Source organism: Lipophrys pholis, assembly GCF_963383615.2.
Source record: "Lipophrys pholis genome assembly, chromosome: 3".
In the NCBI taxonomy this organism is placed as follows: domain Eukaryota; kingdom Metazoa; phylum Chordata; class Actinopteri; order Blenniiformes; family Blenniidae; genus Lipophrys; species Lipophrys pholis.
The window spans coordinates 9,665,714-9,685,836 of NC_137627.1; the positions used below are offsets into that span (position 1 = coordinate 9,665,714).

General features: G+C 42.0%; 2 protein-coding genes across 4 annotated transcripts; one reads left to right on the forward strand and one right to left on the reverse strand.

Annotated features, from left to right (window-relative positions):
- Positions 1-546: 546 nt before the first annotated feature.
- Positions 547-4,354, forward strand: serpinh1b (serpin peptidase inhibitor, clade H (heat shock protein 47), member 1b). Of its 2 annotated transcripts, XM_080458953.1 has the most exons (8): positions 547-649; positions 1,323-1,354; positions 1,992-2,141; positions 2,286-2,478; positions 2,565-2,835; positions 2,917-3,015; positions 3,122-3,354; positions 3,446-4,354. In XM_080458953.1, the coding sequence occupies exons 3-8, from the start codon at positions 2,023-2,025 to the stop codon at positions 3,746-3,748; spliced, it is 1,218 nt and encodes a 405-aa protein (XP_080315079.1). In that variant the 5' UTR covers positions 547-649; positions 1,323-1,354; positions 1,992-2,022; the 3' UTR covers positions 3,749-4,354. The 2 variants fall into 2 exon arrangements, with proteins under 2 accessions (XP_080315079.1, XP_080315080.1); XM_080458954.1 differs by lacking the exon at positions 1,323-1,354 and having other exon boundaries at positions 573-649.
- Positions 4,355-5,536: 1,182 nt separating this feature from the next.
- On the reverse strand, positions 5,537-14,114 carry gucy2f (guanylate cyclase 2F, retinal). 2 transcript variants are annotated; one of them, XM_080460200.1, is made up of 20 exons: positions 13,568-14,114; positions 12,669-13,485; positions 12,056-12,149; positions 11,857-11,977; positions 11,322-11,676; positions 11,140-11,224; positions 10,857-10,953; positions 10,625-10,750; positions 10,120-10,200; positions 9,747-9,923; positions 9,492-9,648; positions 9,232-9,381; positions 8,886-9,034; positions 8,565-8,728; positions 8,278-8,470; positions 7,919-8,093; positions 7,501-7,599; positions 7,314-7,408; positions 7,150-7,235; positions 5,537-6,425 (listed from the first exon to the last, which is right to left on the reverse strand). In XM_080460200.1, the coding sequence occupies exons 2-20, from the start codon at positions 13,408-13,410 to the stop codon at positions 6,344-6,346; spliced, it is 3,228 nt and encodes a 1,075-aa protein (XP_080316326.1). In that variant the 5' UTR covers positions 13,411-13,485; positions 13,568-14,114; the 3' UTR covers positions 5,537-6,343. The 2 variants fall into 2 exon arrangements, with proteins under 2 accessions (XP_080316326.1, XP_080316325.1); XM_080460199.1 differs by having other exon boundaries at positions 11,857-12,149.
- Between the last annotated feature and the right edge of the window lie 6,009 nt (positions 14,115-20,123).

Below are 20,123 nucleotides of genomic sequence, written 5' to 3' on the forward strand. Positions count from 1 at the left end.
GTCTCATGTAAATCCACAGTTTTACAACATAATGCCACATAAGCAACAATAAATGAAATGTTTTATTTTGGAAACAATGTTCCCATTCTGTGATATCCTGTTTCTTTGAAACATCAGACAAATTGGTTTCCAAACAGGATCTGTATTTTGTTGCAAATGAGGAAAAACAGCGGTGATCTATAATGGTTCAAGCCAGGAATAAAGAAAAGAGAGAGAGATTTTATGATTTACAATGTAATGCTGCATGCAGTCATTAGTTATTACATGTGATGAAACCCAGGGTGAAGATTGAGTCAGCCAGCAGTATAGGACCCTGAATATTTCTTCTAAATCTGTAAGTTAATCTGACCAGGGATCAGATTTTCTGAGTCAGTCTGGCTGCCTGTGTTTGTCAGGATACTTTGAAACTGACCCCAGACCAGCACCGACGATCCGGTTTCAGCCCTTCCAGCCTCCATCCCACCCTGTGATATCATGACGGGGGGATGTCCAACTTCTCATGTTCCTGAGCAAAGGGAAACACCCTCATTTGAATATCCCATTCCCACTTCTAGAAAGTTCTCTCCGGGGCTATAAAGAGCAGGGAAGTAAGTTACAGTTACTTTTCCAGGACACCACTTAGAGGAGAAACTTTGCGAATCTGTGCCAGGTAAGGATTAAAACACAGTCGTCTTTGTGGAAAGATTGTAGAGGGTGAATGGACTGCTTTGTTGTTGTTTTTTTTATGGCTTTAAGTCACAGTTTAGCTTTTCTCCATTTTTGACCTGTCTGAAAGCTGTTGCTGTTGTTATTGCTCATCCAGCTGACTGACAAGTAGATTTACAGAGATTGTTTGAATTGATTCACAACAATTACAAACCCAGATTTTTATATTAAAGAGAAAATGCAGCATATCAGAGCTTGACGATTGTAGTCTTTGCAGCTTCCACTTTGCCAGCTTTTTAAAATGCATTAAATTCTGTGAGTTACATACAACTGTTGCATGTGCATCCAAATCAAATCTAACCCTTTAAACTGAGATCAGCATGATTTGTGTGAGATTCAAGTCTGTCCTGCAGATCTTATGTAAATCTACTGTGGCACATCTGATTGGGTGTTTTTTTCTCCTGCCTCCCACACAGCCAATGAAAAAGGTTTATGTATCAGATTTGGAGTGAATGATCAGCATGAGCAACTTCATATTATGTCTTCAAAACCTGGGAAATGAGACGGAGAATCTTCACAAATAGGACAATGTATACAGGATTTGACCTGTATGAGCCGACGTATATTATTCACTGCCTGGTGTACAGTGATTACTACATAAACCTTTTGTCTTTCAGAATGAAAATCACAGACATCAAAACATCTGAAGGTATCCAAACATGAATGTGATTTCTGCCTTGATCATAAACCATGTAAATACATAGACGCAGACGACATTTGTCTGTAAAAGAAACAGGATGCCAGTACAGCCCAAGGCTATGTGTGTGGGCCCTTTGTTTGAACAATTGATCGGATGCTGGCACACACCCTTTCCTGGGTCAAAAGATGACTCTCAGCCATCGACAGGACATTTCTATCACACATGATGTGGGTGACAAAAGTGACTTTTGTGACATCTCGTGAGGTGTGTGTTGTGTAACAGTTCGCATTGCTCAATAACACCAAATAATGAAGGGCATCAAATTTCCACTTTGGAGTCAGCATTCAGCTTCACTTAAAGGGAAAGACGGCTTTTGCTGCACAGCTGAGCCTCTGGCTGCTGCTGATGTGGCAAGGAAAATGTCTGCCTCAATCCTGGGGGCGTTTCCAAGCTTCTTCGTGGGCTGAGCCAACTCTGCCTTGCCTCTCCAATTTCACATTCCAAGCACAGACTCTGCCCTGGCATTTTCTTTCTCCGCTATCATTGAAATAAACGAACACATCCGTGGATACAATTATGCTCTACGTAGTTGCTGTATGGTTTTGTTTAAACAACCTTGTCTGTTCTCTTTGTCTCTGCCTTGCAGGCTGTCGCTGCTGCCTCAGGAGACGGACAGGATGTGGATGACTAGAATTATTGCTCTTTGCCTGCTGGCTGTTGCGGCCTCTGCAGAGGACAAGAAGTTGAGCGGTCATGCCATCACACTGGCTGATAACAGTGCCAACCTGGCCTTTAGGTTTGTTTTTTAATTCTGTGGTGTATGTTACGATTGTAGCAGATTTTTAACATGAAGCCACTGATTTTACTGATTTCTCTGTTTTTGATTAAGAAGTTGTTGGTGCAAAAAGTACTAAACATATATATATATTTTTCCATCTAGCCTATACCACAACATGGCCAAGGAAAAAGGCACTGAAAACATTGTCATCTCTCCTGTGGTGGTGGCTTCCTCTCTGGGGATGGTAGCTCTAGGTGGTAAAGCCTCTACTGCCTCCCAAGTAAAAACCGTCCTCAGCGCTGACAAACTGAAGGATGAGCATCTGCATGCCGGCCTGTCAGAGCTCCTCTCGGAGGTGAGCAACATCCTCATTTGCCCTCCTGTCTTGGGTCTGAATCTCAACCTGGACCCTTAGAAGTCACAATTTTTGCTCTTTACCAGGTGAGTGACGCCAAGAAACGTAACACCACCTGGAAGATCAACAACCGTCTCTACGGCCCCAGCTCTGTCTCCTTTGCTGATGAGTTTGTTAAGAACAGCAAAAAGCATTATAACTACGACCATTCAAAGATCAACTTCCGGGACAAGCGGAGCGCTGTGAACTCCATCAACGAGTGGGCTGCCAAGTCGACTGATGGGAAGCTGCCGGAGATCACAAAGGATGTGCAGAACCCCGATGGAGCCATGATCGTCAGCGCCATGTTCTTCAAGCGTGAGTATCAGTATTGTCACAGGGTAGGAATTTCATACACATCTTTAACTGAATTTTCACACAATTTTTTTTTCTCAACAGCTCACTGGGATGAGAGATTCCATGACAAAATGGTTGACACACGTGGATTCATGGTAACTCGCTCTTTCACAGTCGCTGTTCCCATGATGCACCGCACTGGTGAGATGTTCCTCATCATTTTCCGGATCAGATTTAAAATTGAAAATCAAATCGGTAAACAAAATGGTTAAACTGTCATGCAATGTGATTTGTATTCTATTGACAGGTCTTTATGACTTCCACGATGACACGGAGAACAGAATCTATGCGCTGAACATGCCTCTCGGCCAGAAGCAGGCCTCCATGATAATCGTCATGCCTTACCTCCTGGAGCCCCTGGATCGCCTGGAGAAGCTCCTGACAAGGAAACAGGTGGACACCTGGGTCAGCAAGATGGAGAACAAAGCAGTGGCCATCTCCATGCCCAAAATCTCTGTAGAAGTCAGTCATAACTTGCAGGTAAGTGGCAGCAATTTGATGGTTCAGTCGCCAAAGAAACAAAATGAATCAGTGTCCCCTTGTGTTGACCAAATCTGTTTTCTCCGTTCAGAAACATCTGGCTGAGCTCGGTCTTACTGAGGCTGTGGACAAATCCAAGGCCGACCTGTCCAACATCTCCGGAAAGAAGGACCTGTATCTCTCTAACGTCTTCCACGCGTCGGCTCTGGAGTTGGACATTGCGGGAAACCCATTCGACACCAGCATCTTCGGCACAGAGAAGCTGAAGAACCCCAAACTTTTCTACGTCGATCACCCCTTCATTTTCCTGGTGAAAGACAACAAGACCAACTCCATCCTGTACATAGGTAGAGTGGTGAAGCCCAAAGGGGACAAGATGCGCGACGAGCTATAATGTTGGGAAGCTTTGTTGTAAGATTAGGGCAGGAAATTGTGTGCTCATATGTGTGTGTAGATTTTGGCATGACTGGTACCTCAATAACACATTCCAATAGACAATCTATGGACTGAATATCTGAGCTTGTTTGTGTTGGAAACAATTGCGCAAATATGTGATTTGAATACCCCTTTCAGACATTCTTAGGCCACTGAAAAATGCATGTTTGTTTGTAATATCTATATACAGCAACATGCTTATGTTAAGTATGATCTTTTCTTTCTTTTACACATCCTGTTTTTGCCTGTTCCACTCCGACCTGAGTGCGTTTTCTTGCAATATCTTTAATGTTTAAAGAAAAAAAGATCTTTGCGCAAGCTTGGTTTATAGATTACTCTCACACTCTTCACCTTGACTTGCCTCCAATCTGCACTTAATGGCTCCCCTGTGTGAGCTGAGCTGGCTGTGAAAGGGTGGCAATTTATTTTCCTGCTTCAATTTTGTTCATTGGCCAACCACATCTGTTCTGTTGTTGTGAGCATTTACCACTGACCAAACTGTTGGAATTGTGTTCCATTTTTTTCAATAAAAGAATTAATAAATACATCCATGTGTGGACATCCTAACAAAATACTGTTTGCACAGACATGATACCATCCCGTGGAATTTGAGCACACCCGTGTGAACATCATTTGGAAAAGGATAACAATCTTTCGAGCTGGTGAGAGCTCAAACAACACTCGCAAGGTCAGGAATGTAGACGTTCAACAATGAGGGTTCTTTCCTTAGATCGCTAATCTGCCATAGAAAACATCCAGGGAACTTCTGTGGTTCACCCCTACAAGTGGCGGCGCTCTGAATAATGTTCGAGTGACATCTCTTGTCAGGTTTTATACAGGTGCTGGCAGGCAAGATCTGGAGTGTAGGGTTCTCATGGTGAGCAGAGTGCTTGAGCAGAACAAATGAGGAGGGTCATTATATGAGGGTTTTATTTTTTGTTTTTTTAATTTGGCCTAATCCCATCCTTATCTTCAAATACATTTAAAAGTGTAATCCCTAAAATATGCAGTAGAAAGCAATTGCATGGGGAAAAAAAAATACACCTTTCTCCTGAGAAGAGAAGGAAGCAGTTTGTGGAAAATGAAGGATTTTCAGCAGAGACTTATGGCACCACCTTCTGGTCGACAAGAGTAAAAGAATCAGCTCGAGGAAAAATGAGGATAAACTTGTTTGTACAAATAAAATAGTCATTTTATGTTCTCATATTTACACAAACTTCGTATTTTGCATTGCAGCAATACAGGACATAAAAACAGCACAGCAGTAACACAATTTACATGGATCAGATGGAAATAAGCATGTCGGAAGCTTCAACAACTGCATAATGGAGTTTATGAGGATAGGTCTCAAAAGAAAATTGACAGACGTTTGTTCAGTTGTTCCTTTAATATTAAAAACCACTTCATAATTTAAGTCTGAACCAAAAGCAGACAATCAAAAACATATACATTATAATTCATTATATATATTATTTGTCCTATCTATTGTGTTTTATATCTATAATGAACAGAAGTGATCATATGTATTTAAATCCAAAAGGTAGTCAGTGTTTGAAACTCTGCTGCTAAGCATGTATTATCATCTGAATGGAGGATAGAGCTGTTTAGATTTAGCACGTCTGTCACATATCATAATTTCCTATGGAAATCAAAATATGCACTTGATCCAAACTTGCTAAACTCTTACACTGTTGAGCAAGGGCAAGAAATAAAACAACCAAAATTATCACTGATACTATTTTTTCTTGAATTTCTAAATGTGCGTAACAGGTCTCTTATTGATAGTGGACATGCATAGCAGAATCAGCCAGAAACAACTCATTTAATGACTTTCACCCGGAGGAGGAAACAAATTAAATAATAATGATAATGATTTTTCAAAAATATATATTTTCCTTACTCATTCATTAGTGTATCTTAATATACGATGAATTAAAGAAATATAGAAATGGGTTCAAAAGTATTTGGTCATTTGCTCTAATACATTAGAAATAAAAGTGGCAGATTTTTTTTTCTTTTTTTGCTCCTTTTTTTTGAAAGGGGGGAGGCGGGGTATACATATATAGCAGCATTTCCTCAAGTGGTTAATCACCTGTAATATTCAGCCTCAGATCTACAACTCTATCATGAGCTGTCACGAGAAACTAACAAACCGGAGGGAGAAAATAAAATAACATATCATTTTAAAACAGGCGTCTGGGATGTTCAATCATCGAGAAGGTGGACGACTGTTAATTAGATGACCACGCAGTGGCCGGTGAGTGCAGAGAGGAGTGAATCCTTAAGGAGTCGGTGCATCTTCCCTGTGCAGTTCGTAGGCAGGTAATTTCACAACACTCATTACATTAGCACCCGTAGTGTTCTGCTGTGCTGGCCACAGGCAGATTAGCCAGCCGATTGGACAATCCTCTTAAAGAAGTCTGCGTTAAGCCACACAGTGAGTCTGGGTGGTGCTCTCTGTCCTCTGCCTGCCCCTCCGAGACAGTTGTCCCTCTCGTTGTCCTCCCTCGCTTGCTTTCCTGTCATCTAGTTTTGCTTCTTGCATCTGTGTCCATCATATCTTCTTGTCCACCTGCCTGTTGGCCTTGCGGAAAAGATGCTTGATCTCCTCTGTCACCATCTCTTGCCAGTTGTCCCTGATGATGGAGAGAATATGGGTGAACCACTGCTCTATTTGGAGGACAATAATTCAAAGCAGCGCTCTGCGGGTAAAAATACAACATACTTGGCCACAAACAGTAAAATAAAAGGAAGCGCCAATCATTAGGACAACGCGATAAGCAGCCACAATACGAAGAAAGTGGGCTACCCCCCCAATCTGCTTAAGAAGCCAGAGAAGGTGATAAGATCAAGAGATTAATGAGACTCGTACATCACAAGCAATCAACTGAGATCGGAGATCAATGAGAGGAAATATTGCATGCAAGCTCAACAGATGCATTTAGGTCACATGAAACAGACAGAAACAGGAGTGCTTCCACAACAGAACACCAGCTGACACACAGTATACCTCCTGTGTTTGGACTAAGAGGGTCAAGCCTTTTTCTCGGCTTTCTTTTTCCTGTACGCAGCTATGTCCTCTGGGTTCAGCCCATGATTGTCTTCCCTGAAGTAACATGTGGATAGTTGTATCATCAGTGGCAGGCAACAGTTCATCTTAATGTATCTTAAAAAAATACAGGCAATATCAATGATTCATCCATTTTAGTTCACATCTTGAAAAGAGGGTAACATCTACAAAAATGCCCTTTTAAATGACATGGTAGTTTCCTTGTGGTATGTTTTACTTGTAAAAACACATGAAATCAGTTTTGACACATGGCAAAGATACAAGGACAAACACTGGATTTATATTCTTACCCTGGTCTAATCTCTGGTGGTTTTGGCAATGGCTTTGTGAAACCGTTTTTCCCCACAAGCCAATATGTCTCTTCAATACCTTTACCCTGCAAGAAAATAGCAAACAGCTAAAGCAATAAAGTTGACAGATGTAGAATCATTTAACAACAATCTCAGATTGTTACCTTCAGCTCAGTCTTGCCTCGAACATCTATTTTATACCCCTCGTTAAGAGACCGGAGGATCTTTACAGTGGTCATATTCACGTGGATTCTATAAGCTGTAAACAGAAGAAATGACAAAAGAAGAGGGCGGCGCGTAAAGACAACACATGATTACAGATAATGAGTCAAAGCGACAGTGGATACTCACGCAGCCCAGTGGATTCCATACGAGAGGCAGTGTTCACTGTGTCTCCGAAAAGGCAGTACCGAGGCATGGTCAGACCGACCACCCCGGCAACACAGGGCCCTGCAAGCATAGAAACTAGAGCAATCAAACCGATTGTGAATTCAGCCTGACAACTAGGTTTCGTTTGGAAACCAATCAAATTGTGTTCAATTGCCCGTTTGAGGTCTGTCTCCTGAAACCCTCCTCAAACATACAGTTCACAACATAGGCAGAAATCACCCTCTTTTCTTGGAAAAACAGATCGAACCATTCAAAAAATTGTCCTTGAAGAACATTTCTGTTTATTGTCCAACAAATGACTGACATGGAATTTCTGCCGTAGAACGTGGTTACGTGCCGAAAAAGACTTGTTAAAGTGACTGATTTTCTGCCAGCCCACCTGAGTGGATTCCTATTCGTATCCTGACGGGCACGTCTGGCATGTGTCTCATATGGAAGCTTCCCACTGAGCTGAGGATGTTCAGAGACATGTTGGCGATCTCAGCAGCATGCTTGTTGCCATTTCTCTTGGGAAGCCCGGACGCTACCATGTAAGCATCGCCAATGGTCTCCACCTAAAGAAAGTCAGGACATTTATTCAAATGTAGTCTCCAAAATATGTGTAACTGGGCAATTTCATTGTGGACAAATGCAGATGTCCGGCTTCTGAACAGGTTATGATCGAGGTGCCGATAAACTTAAAGTATATATACAGAAAAAAACGAGTCATCAAGTAGTGATGCTGCACTAGGCTCCTACCTTATAAACATCATGGTTGCTGAGCACGGCATCAAACAGCGTGTAGAGGTCATTGAGGAGGTCAACCACCTCAATAGGATCGCTGAGCGAGGAAATTGTGGTAAAACCCACAATGTCGCTGAAGTAGATTGTAACCTGGTCAAAGTACTCAGGCTCCACTGTGGCGCCGGTCTTTAGCGCCTCAGCCACAGAGCTACACAGAACGCGGGGCAGAAAAAAAAGTACAAGAATCAGATAATGAATGACATCAATTGGATTGTCGCATGTTTTTGTTGGTATTAACTCACGGTGGGAGCATCTCAGACAACAACTTCTCGGTCCTCTGTTTTTCCACCTCAAGCTCTTCTGTCCTCTCTCTGATCAGGTCCTCCAGGTTGGAGCTGTACTGCTCCAACATCCTCAGCATTGAGTCAATGATGTTGGTTTTCTTACCTTTGTTGATTATCTTAAACTGTTTTTTGAAAAAAATAAAATAGAATTAATACAGTCACGTGACGGTACTGCAGTGAGAGCATCTAGAATAAATTAGATTAGCTTATTTTATCTTATATAACCGTAAATTTTCAAATATTAATCCACTACAGGTGTATAGTTGTTCAAGATTTTACCCTGTCAAAGACCTCATCGAAGTTTGGCCTGCGGTCGGGCATTTCGCTCCAGCACTGCTTCATCAGTTGGATACATTCGAGTGGAGCCTGATCTGGGGCCACGGTAGGCCGACACATTGGAGGAGGCTTTTTCACCTTACGAATGATCTCTGGGTGTAAATTAATACAGGGACACAGTCATTCAGTTTAAAACTAGAATACACGGCAATTCCCTTTTGAAAAAGTGAATAATGTATAGTTCCAGGAATGCCAAAAGCAAATAATATTGGTGGCACAGCCTTAAAATCTATGTTATTCTCTGATTACTGTCATTATCAGAATATCATCATTTGTTGTGGACACCCACCTTCAGGTGGCAGACCCAGCATGCAGTAAGGCGGCCCTCTCACCACCACCTCTTGAAGGATTATTGAAAAACTGTACACATCTCCTTTAAATGTCCCCCTACGAGCCATTGCAGGGTCGCGCAGGAACTCTGGAGCTGTCCAAAACAGATCTGAGTACAGAAATTAACATTCAGATCGCTTATGACGCCCCCATACTGAATCGAATGCGCACAAATGTAAAAAATAAAATCAAGATGATCTTAAGCTCCGGTGGCGGTACCTTCAGGTGGTAGTTCTTCTGCAGGGGCTTTCTGAGACTCCAGCAGCTCATTGAAGCCATAGTCTGTAATCTTAAGGACAAAGCGCCCATCCACGATACAGTTTCGTGATTTTAGTCTGCCGTGTGGAAAGTCTCTATGATGGAGATATTTCATACCCTGGAAGACATATATAAATCATAATTGTTGCAATGATCAGTGACAAAATGTGAAATGTAACCCAGGGTTTCTGTGGGCTAAAAATTTACAGCAGTTACCTTGATGAGATCAAGTAAAAGTGAAGACTTGAACATCCAGTCTAATTTAACGTCCTCGTTCCTCAACAGGTCCTGCAGACTGCCTCGTGAGCAGTGCTCTGTTACCACGGCATACATGGGGTAGTCGGAGAAAAAGCCCAGGAAGGGATTTACGTTTTCATTTCTCAGGTCCTTCATCTGAGAAAGCAGGAAAGAAATTACAGTGTGGTCAGATGACTCTATGGCATGTTGATGTTTTTTACTGAAACTCTGATGAGCATTAAGCAAATAAAAATTCCCTTGTAAGACATGAATTGTTTGATCTACATAGCATTTCTGTACCAAGTCGCCTCCACATGTAATATCACCACGTGACAGTGACATGTTACTGTACCTTTGTGAAGATTTTGGTGGTGCTTTGTTTTATTTCTTTGAAGTGCCCATCTTCAAATTTTTTCAGCCACACCCAGTCACCCTGGGAAAAAAAAAATAAAGAAAATAAAATATTTACTTCTTTTAGCAAAGACTAGTGGTCAAAGTGTAACTTGGTGAGAATTAACCACATGTTATATACTTGAAGGGGCTTATAGTTTTACTAAAATATGGGAAGTCTTAACTGATGTAACGGACAAAAAGAAAGTCTTTATATCAAACTTTACCAAATTAAAACATTGAATATTTTACTGCTATGTACTCTGCTTTAATTTGAAAAAAATCTTGTCATATTACATTTTTGGATTAAAACTATTCTAGTATAATTCTATGAAACTTAACACACTAAAAGCTTTTATTTTAAGAGTTCATGTTCCAAACATAACTTTGGCCTTCCTCATTCACTCAGACTTTTGTTTTACACAAAGAGGTCTGAACCTAAAAATGTAATAACCTGTGCAACCCACCTCATACACAGCAACATTGGTAGTCTCATGAGTTGCCGTCTGCATGCTGTTCACGGAGTGAGATGGGTCTCCAGATTTTTCCTCCAGAGCACTTCTGGATTCACTCAGATCCTCTAAAGTGATTTTCTGGACATCAAACAGAATTAGAACAGTTACTAGGAATAAGTGGTACAATCAAACAAATCAAGGAAGCGAGGACGATCTTTTGCCTGGTGACAGTCAGGCTGCTTGCCTTTTTGCTAAGCTGCGGATTGATAAAAGTCAGATCCTCCAGGGTCAGGAGGATCCGATTGGGGCCTTTGACCAGCTGGATTTGTTGAAGTCTCCTCCTGCAAAAGACATTGAAAAATAGATCTTAAAAAAGAAAAAAATCACTTCGAACTAAGACAGGTGGCAAACATTTAGGAGGAGCTGGTGTGGATTTGTAAGCATCCACTTCATTATTATCATAATGGAACCAAGACTTACTCCAAAAATATGTCAAATGAAATAGGATCTGTATTTGAAGGTTGTACCTGATATAAAAACTTAGAGCGAGCCCTCCAGCAGCCAAAGCCAGGACCACACCTAACACCACTATGATGTAAGTGACCTCCACACCTGTGGGAGATCACACATGAATTGACAATGTTGGCAAGGAAGATCATCATTATGTTACAAGCTATAATTGAAACACTATATCCTCACAGCAGCATACCTCCTGTGCAGATGGCATCTTTGTCAAACCAGCAGTAAGAATCGGATGGCGGAGGGGAGCCTCCCGGGAAATTAATTGACCTTCCTGCAAAACGAAGTGTCCCTGACTTTAGGTCCACTGTGTAGGTCTGATACAGCTGACTGTCCCGGTTGTCAGAGTCCAGGATGACATAGTTGATGTTGACGTCCCCACTCATGTCCACTTTGACCTTCTGGTTGAAGCCATTAAAGGTTGTGTTCTTTATATAGTAGGCCAGGTTGGAGCCTGACAGCCGCATGCCTGCCCTCCTGGCATTATGAATCGAGTTTGCCAGCAGATATAAGCTATTGTAGATGGTCCCAAAGAGTGGGTTCACCTGCAGGGGTCAGGGAATGTGTTAGCATGACTAATATAGTTAGACCAGTAACAATTCGAAAACAACAACAACAACAACAACAACAACAACAACAACAACAACAACAACAACAACAACAACAACAACAACAACAACAACAACAACAACAATTTGTTAACCTCACATCCAAACATGCCCTACCTGCTCTGCCTGCTCTGGCAGTGTCACTTCCTTGGCTGCCGAGAGCGCCTCATAGAAGGACTGAGGCTCGGAGGCCAAGGTGATGGTGAGTACAGCATCATAGGCCTCCCTGAGCCTGCTGCTGTTTTGCAGAGGGAAGTAGGAGACGTTGACGTAGGGCACGCTGTATTGGAGAGTGTCGTAGGGCACAAAAACATACTTCCCCGAGGTCAGTCCCATCTGTTGTGCTTTGAGAAGAAACTCAGCTTGTGGTTTGCCTCCAACCAGGATAGAGTGCATGCACATAATGATGACTGAAAAGGATAATAACATATAATATGACAACTATTATAAAGTACTCTGTTATGCCCGTAATGACAAGGGAGACAGAACTCAGCATTGTATTGTATTCAGTGTGCCAGTAGAAAGATCTGATGGAAAGGATACCTCACCGTCTCACTCAGTTGATACACTTTGTACTCAAAAGCTGCTTGTGGTGGAACTTTTCAGTACTTGCTCAATGCGTCAAGGGAAAAACAGCTTTATGAAAATCATTAAATGAGAGACTGAATGGGGTTTCCTGAGATGATGACCAAGCACTGGGCCACAGAGTGCTTCGTCCCTGGCTGGTTAACTTGTCCGTCACATGTTACATACCATAGAGATCTCAAAACACTTATCAGTCACATATTAACACAGACTTTCACGCACATGCAACATCTGCCATGGGGTTAGGGTTAGGGTGGACGTGACTGATCAGTGCTTTGAGACCTCAGTGGTGTGCAACGTCTACCCATTAACACAAACACACACACACTCCCTCGCAGACTCACCTCTGATTCCCCCTGCATTCTGGATCCTACTCAGCGCACTCCCCATCTCCGTCTCATTCAAACCAATTGGTGTAACGATGCTGACAGGAAGCCCCTTACTCCTCAGAGCCGTGGCCACTCTCCCAGCGGCATCGATCCAGATATCTTCGTTGGACGAGACCACCGCAACACTGGCCCACCTGAAGTGCTTGAGCACGATGAACAGCACGTCGGATGGAAAGGGCACGGTTCTCACAAAGGTCGGGTAAGCCGTGATGCGGTCCATCTCGTATGTGACGCAGCTGTAGGAGAAGAGGGCCTTGTCCCAGGTCCCGGCCAGCAGAGAAGCTGCCACGCAGTATCCTGGGTTGGTGGGACCAATGAAGGCATCAGCCATGTTCTTGTTGTAAATAAATGCTGTGAGGGCTTTGGAGGTTTCACAAGGCTCCTGGAGGATGATGAAGTCCATCTTCAGGCCCATATCCAGACTCAGGTCTGCGTTGATCCTGCCTACCGCCAGCCGGGCAGCTGAGGTTGGCAGAGCCCTGTAGAAAATTGGGTCGCAGTTCCAGGGGCCCAAAACTCCCACTTTGAATATCAGACATCGCACACAGCAAGGAAACGTCAACACTCCGAGGAGGATCCATAAGAGAAAGTTATACAAGGGCAAGGCAGGTAAAGTCTGCCTGCTTTTTATTATTGGCACATATGGATGATTGGACTCCCATAGCCATCCTCTGATGATTGGAGGAAAATGTTGCATTTTCCTTCCAGGGTGTCCTAAATAGTGAACGTGTTCACGATAAATTAGCCAGCCTTTCACTAAGATGACGTACACCTACAAAACAGGGACAGAGGCAAAGTCTCAATATTGTCTCAAATTCCTTTTCGGCAGAATTGATTATTGGTGAAACACTTACCGTTTCTTTGTTGCCATCAGGACAGGTTCGGGCTCCGGTGAGACAAGCTTACAGGTGTCCTCTCGGATTCTTATCCACAGAAATTGCCAGGTTACCATCTCAGAATCCTACCTCTCCGCCCCAGTGTGGCTCCAGTGAAGACACAGCCCTGTCAGTGTGATGGGATTACGGGCTGAGAGTGACGGGAGGGTGCCTGGGTGCTGCGTCCGGAGCGTTTGGAGACAACTTCAGCACCCTGGAGAGCTACTTATGTCCCGCAGTCAGCGTCTCTGAAGGCTCCCATGTGTTTTCACAAACAGGGCTGCTCACGGGGCAGCACGTCTTGAAAAAATGCTCGCAAACAAAACCACTTATGCCCAGTTTTTCTTTCTTTAAGGTGTATGCATGGAAAGAAAAAGTATTAAATAATCCAAATCGGGTAAAAGGAGAGAAATCCTGCCATCCTTTCCTAAATATTTATTTAAAAAAAGAAAACTGTGTTTTGTATTATCAATATATAAGACGCCAGTGTCAGCTACAGGCCCATTCAGTGAAATCCCTTCAAAGTGACCCGGGGCCCAAACGTAAGTGTTACTCACTAATCCATTTTCAGTGAGGCACAATATAAGAGGATTGACAGCAGGCCTTAGTCTACTCTAATAGCCAGGCAGCAGGTAAGGCCTTTTTTCCCTGGAGGTACAGCCACAGCTGTCATAATGATTTATTACCTGTTTATTCACCTGAACTGCAATAAAACACATAATACATAATCTTCAGTGAGTAAAGTACCTTCCATGTATACAGAAATAAATATCAATCAAACATGGGGTCCTCTTTCTTGCCATGGAGACTCATGTACACCTGAACCAACCTTTAATTGGCCTGATATGCCCACAGTACAACAGGCACTGCAGATTAAATGACTTTGAACCATGGTGGAGTGGGAGTAATTAGAGTTAACGAAGGACTTTCCCTGTGGGTCTCTCTGTGAGCTTCTGCCTGCGTCAGTCTTTTCACGCCCTTTCTTAAAGACGCCACCAGTGGTAGCAACCTGCCAGATAAATGAGCCCCGGAACAGCTGGTTACCACCAACATCAACATGTGACAGTGGTGAGGACAATGGATGACTGAACAAATAATCTGGTCACAAAAAGAGACAATTTCAAAATACATATCTTAGAAGATGGGCTCGAAGGAGGAAATTATCTAATTCTGTAGATCAGCGAGTACCAGGAGGAAACTTAATAGACTGACCATGTGCCTCTGTATTGAGTGACAGTGGCTCCTATCACCTCTCTTCATAAGTAATATAAGACCCACAAACATGTCATTCGAAAAAAGGTTCCCGAACTGTTTCAGTGTCTTCTGTATAAATGAAGCTGTAAAGTGATTCCACCTTTGTTGACCCATATCCCATAAGCTGAAGAGCCTCTTAAACGTAACACCTTGATATGGCTGTCCTGCGTCCAGGAATAGAGGATAGAAACGATGACACAGCGCAATGTCCACCCAGTGAACAAGTGAGCGCAACACATCTGATTGTGCTCCAGAGGAAAGCGCTGTGCTGTGTTGGGCAGAGATTGAGCATCCGCAGACAAATAGAATGACCGAAAGTTAAATAATTCAAGAGGGGGATTAATTAGGACCAGTCAAAATGTATCAAACTTCCACTAGTCCGCCCCCCTGTTCACTCAACTGGGCTTTATTATACTCATTATGCTACATTCTCTGTGCAGTGTCGGCAAGGCAGAGATGAATGATTAAACATGTCCTTGGACTGATCAAATAAGATGATGACAGGCTGGCAAAATTACACCAGTGAAAGAAGACACCAGGGAACACAATGTTTTAACATGGTTTGCATTTTTTTTTTTTATTGATGCTAAGCTGAAGTCTGCACATTTATTTCTTATGACAGGCAAGACATCCTTCAGTGTTGCTTATGCGACGGTAAGGAAGGGTAAACTGCTATTTTGTGGCATCCGACATGAGATCTGTCATTTCACATCACGAAAACACAATGATGGAGATCCACATCATGTGGAACATCGTTTGTAAAATGTATTCGGTTTATACCTTTTGGGGGACGTTACGGCACAACCATATTTCACATCAAATTAAAGACACATAAATGTGTTATGTGAGTAAGTATAGCAATCCTAGACCTATCCGCAATATCAGTTGGATGTTTTTGGAAAGGCTGTAAAAGAGGTGCGCGGGCACTTTTTACCCACAAAATATATATATATGTGTGTATTTTGTGACTTCAAATAAGAGACACATATGGGCTCTTATCGAGCGCTTGGTGAGTGTTCACACTGAAAGTGTGGAACTTTTTGGAGCTTGCTCTTATCTTTGGTGCCATCTAGTGGATAAGACGCATGCTGCTGTCTAACGGATCCAGGGAACTTGCACTAATATGAATTAAATCTTTAAATCCTACACGATAACTTCACTAAACATTATAACACAATCATATTGAGATTGATTTCGATACACAGCGCAATATGTCGGGGGTTTTGTCACCTGTTTTGAAAAAGAAAAAAGAAAATCAATTCTACAACTGACTGAATTCTGTTTCACACACAAACCCATACTTTTACATCAACTCTATTCAGGTTAGGAGACATTAAAATGTGATATATCCTTAATAAGTCCAAACTTAACACAATTCCAATTAGTGAATATTCACATCAAGAGAAGGGCTGCATAACTCAGGTTCAGAATACATTTTGTGAGGTGCTCAGCTAATTTATGCTTTGGATTTAGTTTTGTTGTTTTAGATTTTCTGCAATGGCATCAGATTATACGTTTTATTGTTATGTTTGTCTTTCGGCTACTCCCTTCACAGTTCGCCCCAGTGGACCATCTGCCGCCATCTCAAGCTCAAAAAAATCATCCATGTCGTCTTTCACAAAATTCATGAATATTCCTCTGAGGTCCCCTTCTTCTTCACCAGCTCCTTTCTCCAACATCCAACATAAACACTATCTCCTTTCAGGTCATTCTGCCCCAAATGGATTAATACAGTTGTTTAAATTTAAAAAAAAATAAATAAATTAATGAAAAGCACATGTCCAAACCATCTCAAATGGGCCTCTCGTCCTTTGTCTCTGCTCATCCTGTCCCTTTTGAATCTTGTCCTCCCTTCTTATTCTTCTTACTTCATATTTATTTCTTGCCACCTCCAGTTGCACCCCAGTGTTTTTTGCAAACTGGTGTGTGGCGTGTGTGTGGAGTGGGGGGTTGGTGTGTGTGTGTGTGTGTGTGTGTGTGTGTGTGTGTGTGTGTGTGTGTGTGTGTGTGTGTGTGTGTGTGTGTGTGTGTGTGTGTGTGTGTGTGTGTGTGTGTGTGTGTGTGTGTGTGTGTGTGTGTACCACAATATATCAAGTCACTGTTCCTTCCCCATCTGAAAACATTTTATCACATGCACATGGGTATTTTCTAGTTGTTGTGTGCAGACCCCCTGGGAGTGTGTACGTGTGTGTAGTACTGTATGGGTGTGTGCTGCGATGCTGTCATGCTCTCACGGGAAAAACAATGGCTGAGGGAGCAGATGAAGAGTGGGGGGCCCCCTCAGCATTGTGTGAGCGGCAACAGATGTTCACAATAATTCATCACACTTGACCAGTGTGTTTCTGAACCCCCGACGCGTTACAGTATATTTCAGTTCACAGCCTGATGTCTCAATAGATTTCCTCTCACCTACTATACACCAACAACAAACTGACTCTCTTACAGCTATTTCTCTTCAACATTGGTGGAATCAATAGGTTTTGGACATGACCGAATCTGTGAATTGCACTCTAAAACTTTGATAAAAGTTCCTTTCTTTAACAATAAAGTGTTTAGGCCTCACAATAGAGGCTCATTTTCTACCCTGTTAGGACTGAAATGCAGCTCAGATAGCAACAGCAAAAGGTCTGGCTTTTCCGCTCACGGTCTTTTGTCGCATTTTATCAGTTTCATCAAGATGTAAAGTCGAGGCCAAATGAAACAAACCGCCGCCTTGTTGCGCAAGTTTTCAGCTTTTCTTTCTCATGTGGTTTTGTGCGCGCTGCTTCCACAAGAGCGCGCAACCGGCAAGTGACAGGAAGCCACTGAGTAAGCGGCACCAGCGCTTCTTACAGAATAAAAGCATGTGTCTGACAGTGGGAAAATATTTATCACGCCCAGTTAATACCACGTATTAACTGTCATTAACTATATCTGATTTGTAATATAAAATGTCATGAATGCAATTTCTTTTTCTTCATTTCTGATCATTAGCAAGTTTCGTGGCGCCAGACAAATAGTGTTTGTTGGAAAATCATAAAAAGAAAAAGCGTCTCTTTTGGTCATAAAGGTTGCAGACACCTGTACTACACCAAGATGACAGATAGAGAGACTCCAATCACTGCTATAATATGAGTAACTTTTTTTTGTATGGCATCAGGTCATCAATCTTCTATATGATTTTATCCTGGCTGGTGCCAATTCACGCCAACTACGCACGAAGGCAGGCGACACCGATTGGTAGCCAGTTCCCACAAAGGGAAACAAAGTCAAGTCTTCAAGCAATTTTGTATCGTTATTTGCATGTTTCCAAGCAATGGGAAGCAAAGTGCCTGAGGGAAAATCAGGTGTGGAAGAACAGGACTTAATGCATCACAGAATTATTTTCAGCACGCAATAAAGGTTGCCCTGAATACAACATCAAGCTTTTTTGCCTCAAGAAAATTGCAGGCCCGTCTCTCACTTGTCATCTCGTTGGAATTCCGTTAAACAAAAGATATAGATATTTTAAAGAAGGTTAGACAACGTTTGATGTTAGATTGTAACACAGTAACATAGCTCAAACACAGTTTGTATGCAAATTAATCACGATGACTGCGGTTACCTAGTTTTTAAAGGTCGTTGAAGTCTGCTGACGTTCAATGCCATGGCCCTTCTGACATGGTTTCGCAGGGTAAAACGGTATGTGGGTCAAACATTAAAATGAAGCTGAACCTGTTGTGACCACATTGAGTGCCTTACTGATTAAAACATTGCAAGGTGGGAAAACAGTGTGTTCAGGACTGCTTCCCTTGACGGAACATTTTCAAACATTTTTTGAAGTACAGATATAAATAATACCCCTCATTATGTTCACCTAACACTTCAATCTCACACCCACAGGTGACGCTGTGGCAGATTCTGAAGAAAATTAAATCCAATTTAAATGTGCTTAATAATTCTATTATGATATATATAGAATAATAGATATAAGAATTTTATTTATATAGCGGTGAATACAGCACTGTCAATTCGGGCGCTTTTACGGAGAAAACCCAACAATTCCACATGAGCAAGCTTAAGCTACTGTGGAAAGGAAAAAAACTCCCATTTTCACAAATGGTAGTTAGAAAAGGGTTAGAGGAGAGAAGAGAGAGAGAGAGAGAGAGAGAGAGAGAGAGAGAGAGAGAGAGAGAGAGAGAGGGAGGCAAATGTCAGTGACATGTAATCGTAAATTATGGTGAGTGAAAAAGTAAAGAAGCTCAGCGTAGGTCCCCCAGCAGTCTAAACATATGGCAGCTTCACTTGAAAATGGTCCAGGGTGGCCTGAACCAGCTCGAACTGTAAGCTTTACTAAAAAGAAAAGTCTTGAGTCTCGACCTTAAAAGTAGAGACTGTGTCAGTATGTTAGTTTGATGCTATTTTTCTAACTTTGTTTGATGCTGTTCTATGTTGATCCAGTCCTGGTTTTTGTTGGTATGATATTGTTTGCTGCGAGTTTCATGTTCATCTTCTAACTTAGTCCGATGCTGTTTGAGTCTGGGCTGACGCTGTTCTCTGTCTGTCCGTTGACGTTCTTTGTTGGTCTGATGATCTTCTTTACTCATCCAAAGTCGTTCTTTGTTTGTCATATACTGTACAAAGAATATCATGCGTTTGATTCGGGGTTAGGCCTTTATGTGCGTGTCACACTCGTAAGTTTGATGTCAATTACTGACGTCAAAATGCTTGTGGGTGTGATATTTGCATGTTTTAGCTCCTGTGTGTTTGGAATGTTCCTGTGATGGAATGACACCCGTCCAGGTTATAAACTGCCATGCCCCATTGTTATCAACAGAATCTGCTCCACTACTTTATGTGACTCTGAATTGCTATCATGTAATACATAACTCACATACCCCCCAAGGGCAGAATATCAATAGATCTTTTACACATGCATGCAAATCTGATATTAGAAGATAAATTTTGTTCTGACAGAACTATTGTTGATCCAAATAAATTCAAGAAAGCTATTTGACACTTAAAAATGAATCTTTATGGTGTTTATCCAGAATCACTGACCCAAAATGTTTGTTCAAGTGCAGAATATAGGACTCTAAAAGGATTGTCTTTACAGAGAAGGTCCATTTTGTACTTCATTCAATTTTTAATCTTCAGTAGAATATTGTTTTTGTAACTCGGACACTTTTGTATTTAATCTTTTCGAAAAACTATAGCTTGTTTTTGAATGTTCCTGCATTTCAGTGCCAAGTGATCGAGATTCCTTACCAATGACATTAAAAGTATTTATTTTATGTTGGAATTATGTGTTTTTTGTAAAAGT